The following is a 6,000-nucleotide window of genomic DNA, read 5'->3' as shown; positions in this document are numbered from 1 at the left end:
CTCAGTGAAGGTACAGACTCTAACCCTAACTAACTCTAGTTTAACTAACTGTAATTCGAACTCTAACGTCATGTAGCTATGTTCATTGATGGTACAGACTCTAACCCGTATGTCATACAGCCATGTTCAGTGAAGGTACAGACTGTAACCCTAACGTCATACAGCCATGTTCAGTGATGATACAAATAGAACAACAACCTACAGTAGTACTCCCCTCAATTTGCAAATGTTTCACACATGTCAAATGTATATCCCAGTATCAAAAAGTTTGTCATCTTGAGGAGAGATCTGACACTAGTGATGATGATGGTGATGACAGTTTGCCGTAAAGTAGTATTGGAGAAGTTATCTCACAACCCCTACAAATTGCACTCTCCCTGCTCCCTTCATCTCCCTCTCCCTCACCCTTCTCTCTCTCTGGGGGCTGGGGGATGTTGCTGCAGATTGAAGAGCAGAGCTGCAGAGAGGGAGGGAGGGGGGATGAGAGAGAGGAAAGAGAGTAGAGGAGAAAGCGAGAGAGGTCATTAGGACTTTATTGCTTTAGTCCCTGTCCTCAATGCAGACTTTAGACTTTAGTTCTCTCTTCTCTCTCCTGGGTGAGGATCAGAGGCGCCAGATCAGCTTGGCACATGGCAGGACAGATAGCTCAAACACCCCCGAGGGAGAGTTGGGCCGGTTTTATGACAACGCCGGTGTAAACTTTCTCTCTCTTGCACTGCWGTACGGAGAAGTTAAAAATACTTTTGTTACAACAGAGAGAGACTTTRCCAAAACTTCAAACATCAAACAATGAACATTGGGGCAATATATTTCAATATCCAAATGACAGATATATAATATGGAAAATATTATWTAATATTATATAAGATAAAATAATTATGACAGATAATAAGATAATTATGACAGATATAATATGGAAAATTAATGTRTATTTTGTGATATCATTAAAATGATCAGAAAGACTGTATTACAAGATAACTGTAACTCTGAAAGTGTACACGTCCTAGTGATCAGGTTTGCATCTAAATGTTGTTTCAAATAAATGATTAAGTATAAGAATACTTTTGAAAAGATAGAAATATGATTTTAAATGAAATAATGGCTTTTCATATAAACCTGGGCCAAGTCAGTAACCACACCCATGTGAGCATGTCAACATGATGGAACCACCTTTCCGACCAGAGGGCTTAAAAGGACTCGCTGAAGAATTAACATATTAGACCAAGCAGGTGGACGGTGTAAGCCGGACGTCACGAAATGGTTAAAACTACAAGACCAGAAAATGTTAAGACCCTCTGAAACTCTTGACAATTAAAGAAGTTGAAGAAGTTGAAGCCTAAGTGTTATTGTTTATTAGTTTACTGCAATTGGTGGAAGGGTGGTAGGGTTTGCGGTGAATAATAAAGGTATATTCTAAAAAAAAAAGTATGTCTATATAGGTGTGTGTATGTATATATATGCGTATGTGTATGTATATGGATATATATATTTACCCTTCCAAAATATATGGGGGGTTAGAAATGATGCAGACAATTACATTGATGGAAGCAACAATCTTTCCGCAATATTAAGCTGATCCAACCCTTTAGAAAAATAAAATACAAAAATAAGTTGAAGACTAGACCAATACATTCCCAGTCTGCAGCTGGTATGTAAAGTAGTCTAGGACAATTGACCAAGACGGGAGGGAAGAACAAATCTCTCTCACCATCATAGGTACCTCTGAGGTATCTAGTCTAACAAACAGAGGGAAGTACAGATCCCTGTGAACACCGCATGGTACACCTCTGATGTATCCATTCTAACGAACATTCAGCGACAAAGAAGCCTAAAACTAAGGACATTGTGACCTCTGGTGGACAACCAGAGACTTACATCGAACTACATGCCGTAAAYGGATAGAGTGATTTCAACAGAAAGACGTCAGAGAAAGACATCTACGCTTAAGTATATGTTTCACTTCTAATCCGAATGAGCGATTGTTAGGGTGCTAAATATTCATATTTACGGTGAGCGTAGTTTCCAAATATATGTACGATAAGTCCACTTTCTTTGTCTCTCCTGCTCTTTATCTTTCCCCACCCCTTTCCATTGTGTAATAAGCCGTCATATTGGGTTAGTCCACTAGGGACTTTTTATATGCATTATGTTAGTAATTGATAACCTATACCGTGTGTGTGTTTGTGTTTCTGTGTGATTATTTAGTTAGTTAGTYAGTAAATAAATAGTTAAGCCAATTTGTGTATTGCTGATTCATCACTTAGAATAGGGTTCTTGCGGATTAAGATATTTGTGACGTTCAGAATGAGATAATAATTGAAAAAATAATTGAATGATAATTGAATGATGACTGGTATGATATTGATATATTCTTCAGTTAATTCGGGAAACGATAACTCATTAAATAAACTTTTCCCATGGTGCCCCAAATTACTAAGGAATTAATTGTTTCATGATTTATTTAATCGAGTAATAATTTAACTTTGGAGGTAATTATTCGATGAATAGCAGTCATCACATTAATGATAGTCACGTCACGACAGTTCTATACTGTGACCTCTAAAGGCGATCATGCTTCTCTCTCTGGACTGCAGTAAACTACACAGTTTTTTGCTACAGCACCCTTCAACTATAGTGTTTATTAATCCTTGGTATACAGAAGCTTTTCAACTGGCACATATTAACCTTTGACACGTTCTGTAAGATCTGCTAACCACCAGAGAGCAGTCCACCAATGATGACGTAAACAATCGAGTAAATACATCCTATGATCCAGGACATAAGGTCATAGTACAGTACATGTAAAAAARAATACAGATCACTTAGCTAATATGAACAAAATTATTTTAAGGMCCTGACGGTTATGGCCCTGACTGCCCTTAAATGTGACCCTTTTATTTATTTATATATATATATTTTTTTTAATTTTACCCCCTTTTCTCCCCAATTTTTCGTGGTATCCAATCGCTAGTAATTATCTTGTCTCATCGCTATAACTCCCGTACGGGCTCGGGAGAGACTAAGGTCGAAAGCCATGCGTCCTCCGAAGCACAACCCAACCAAGCCGCACTGCTTCTTAACACAGCGCGCCTCCAACCCAGAAGCCAGCCGCACCAATGTGTCGGAGGAAACACCGTGCACCTGGCCCCCTCGGTTAGCGCACACTGCGCCAGGCCCGCCACAGGAGTCGCTGGAGCGCGATGAGACAAGGATATCCCTACCGGCCAAACCCTCCCTAACCCGGACGACGCTAGGCCAATTGTGCGTCGCCCCACGGACCTCCCGKTCGCGGCCGGCTGCGACAGAGCCTGGGCACGAACCCAGAGACTCTGGTGGCGCAGCTAGTGCTGCGATGCAGTGCCCTAGACCACTGTGCCACCCGGGAGGCCCAAATGTGACCCTTTCTAATTTAGAGACCAGTGAGACTCTGTTTCTGGGACATTTTGACCTCATATTATTAAATGTTGACCTGATATTAATCAGTGATGTCACGTTAACGCTCTCTCATAGAGGAGAACCTTCTCACTGTGGGGATGGGAAAAATTAAGGGATGTGGCTGACCAGCAAACCCATGTTTAATTTCCCAGTTAGTTAAAGTTAAGGTTAGGGTTAGGGTTAAGGTTAGGGTTTAGGGTTAAGGTTAGGGTTTAGGGTTGCAGGCCAGTTCATAGTAGCCTTTATTGCCACATGTGTGGATAGAACTGTGGTGGTGCGCGTGTTGTGCGCGCGCGCGCGCGTGTGTGTGTGTGTGTGGTGTTGTGTGTGTGTGGGTGTGTGTGTGTGTGTGTGTGTGTGTGTGTGTGTGTGTGTGGTGTGGTGTGTGTGTGTGTGTGTGTGTGTGTGTGTGTTGTGTGTGTGTTGTGTGTGTAGGGTAGGTAGCATGTGTTGGACACATGAACACATCAGTAACACTTGATTTAATGCAAGGCATGGCACATAACAGACAGACAGACAAAAACACACACACACATACACACACACAAACACACACACACACACACACACAGTTCTAATCTATTCACACATGAAGTGTGTGTGTGTGTGTGTGTGTGTGGTGTGTGTGTGTGTGTGTGTGTGTGTGTGTGTGTGTGTGTGTGTGTGTGTGTGTGTGTGTGTGTGTGTGTGTGTGGTGTGTGTGTGTGTGTGTGTGTGTGTGTGTGTCTGCCTGGCAGCCTATAAGTGCATCACGGACCAGCGGGAACAGCTGGAGGAGACTCTTCCTCTGATCCTGGGCTTCATCCTGGGCCTCATCATCGTCATCACACTGTCCGTCTACCACTTCCACCTTAAACTGACCGCTGCCACTCAGTTTCAGCTGCCCTGCAACCGATCCATGTACAGCAACATGTAAGGTACTGGACATTGAAACAGCCACTGTACCACAAATCTCCCTGGTCAAGAGGAATATGTAAGGAATCAGATATTATCATCACAATAGTACAACTCCATGTTCAAGGTAATAGGACATTGAAACAAGCACAACGTGATGTTCAAGGTAATAGGACATTGAAACAAGCACAACGTGATGTTCAAGGTAATAGGACATTGAAACAAGCACAATGTGATGTTCAAGTCATTACAACCACTATACTATAAAATCAAGACAACATGACCACTCTCCATTCAAGGATTGGACATTAGAACAACAATCATTGACTACAATTATAACCACAACGCTCCTGCCTCTCCAAAGTCAACCCATCGTGACTTCCCCTGCTCTGAACTTCATCATATATTGGAGAGTAGGCCAGAACTTGATGGAGGCCTAACTTGCAATATGGCTAACTTGAGATATGCTTTTGAGTAAAACCATGCATTGAAGTCAATTGGAGACTTGCGCAACATTTGATTTACGCACAGAGATTTTTCAGTTAGCATTCCACCCATAGGAGGTGTTCTGTTGTTTGTGTCCAGAAATCGAGGTTATGTCGAGAAGCCTGCAGTTTGTCATTCCATCACCTGTCTCTCTCTGTCTTTTCTGTAAACGCGCCACAAAAGAAACCTTGCAGGTGGCAGGTCCAGAGTTGATGTTCGGCTGAGGTTTTTACTTTTTCAAATCCAGTTTTTCCTTTTTGTTTTTGAATGCAATCATAGTGGTGAAAGTGGAGTGTTGTGCTGTGTGCAGGTGTTTCAACGACCTTCAGAAATCATGAAAAATAAATCATTTCAGGCAGTGTATTTACTTTGGTTTGATGGATCCTTTTCCAGATCCCATTGTATGGAATTATATCAAGAAAAAATATGAAATATGTAAATAAAACAAATAAAACGTGTTCTGTAAAAAACTTGTGTAGGTCTGTTTTTCATGTTGTTTTGTGTATGCCCATATAAAACTGGTCAGCTATACTTTTGGACAACTTTTGTATTTTTTATTTTACCATTATTTTACCAGGTAAGTTGACTGAGAACCCATTCTAATTTACAGCAGCAACCTGGGGAATAGTTACAAGAGAGAGAAGGGGGGATGAATGAGCCAATTGTAAACTGGGGATGATTAGGTGACCGTGATGGTATGAGGGACAGCTTGGGAATTTAGCCAGGACACCGGGGTTAACACCCCTACTCTTACGATAAGTGCCATGGGATCTTTTAGTGACCACAGAGAGTCGGGACACCCGTTTAACGTCCCATCTGAAAGACGGCACCCTACACAGGGCAATGTCCCCAATCACTGCCCTGGGGCATTGGGAAAGGGTGCCTCCTACTGGCCCTCCAACTTTCATTTGCTCTGATTGTTGGATAGATATGCCTATTGTAAAATATATTTCAGTGGCYTGTTTTTCAGGCTTCAGTAGCCCTGTGTTACAGAACATGAGAACAAAAATTGAATATTGTCACACTAAATGGACTTCAAATCTGAAAGAGATGGGTTACTTTCATAATATTAATTGAAGTCCCAACCATGAGTCTTCCAGGGGAGCGGTTGACAGCTGCGACTGAGCCCGGGTGATCAATGCTCCTGTCGGGCGTGACATGGCCCAGTCGTCCAGGCGGAGATTG

General features: G+C 42.0%; 1 protein-coding gene across 1 annotated transcript in view; it reads left to right on the top strand.

Annotated features, from left to right (window-relative positions):
* LOC112069029 (lysosome-associated membrane glycoprotein 5-like) overlaps nt 1-4,984 on the top strand; it is a 9,618-nt gene extending 4,634 nt beyond the window's left edge. Inside the window, 1 exon segment of the mRNA XM_024136285.2 lies at nt 4,173-4,984. Coding sequence (XP_023992053.1) covers nt 4,173-4,351 — 179 coding nt within the window. The 3' untranslated portion in view covers nt 4,352-4,984.
* Nucleotides 4,985-6,000: the final 1,016 nt, after the last annotated feature.

This window comes from Salvelinus sp. IW2-2015, unplaced genomic scaffold (assembly GCF_002910315.2).
Source record: "Salvelinus sp. IW2-2015 unplaced genomic scaffold, ASM291031v2 Un_scaffold861, whole genome shotgun sequence".
Taxonomy (NCBI): Eukaryota; Metazoa; Chordata; class Actinopteri; order Salmoniformes; family Salmonidae; genus Salvelinus; species Salvelinus sp. IW2-2015.
This window is presented reverse-complemented; position numbering and strand designations above follow the sequence as displayed.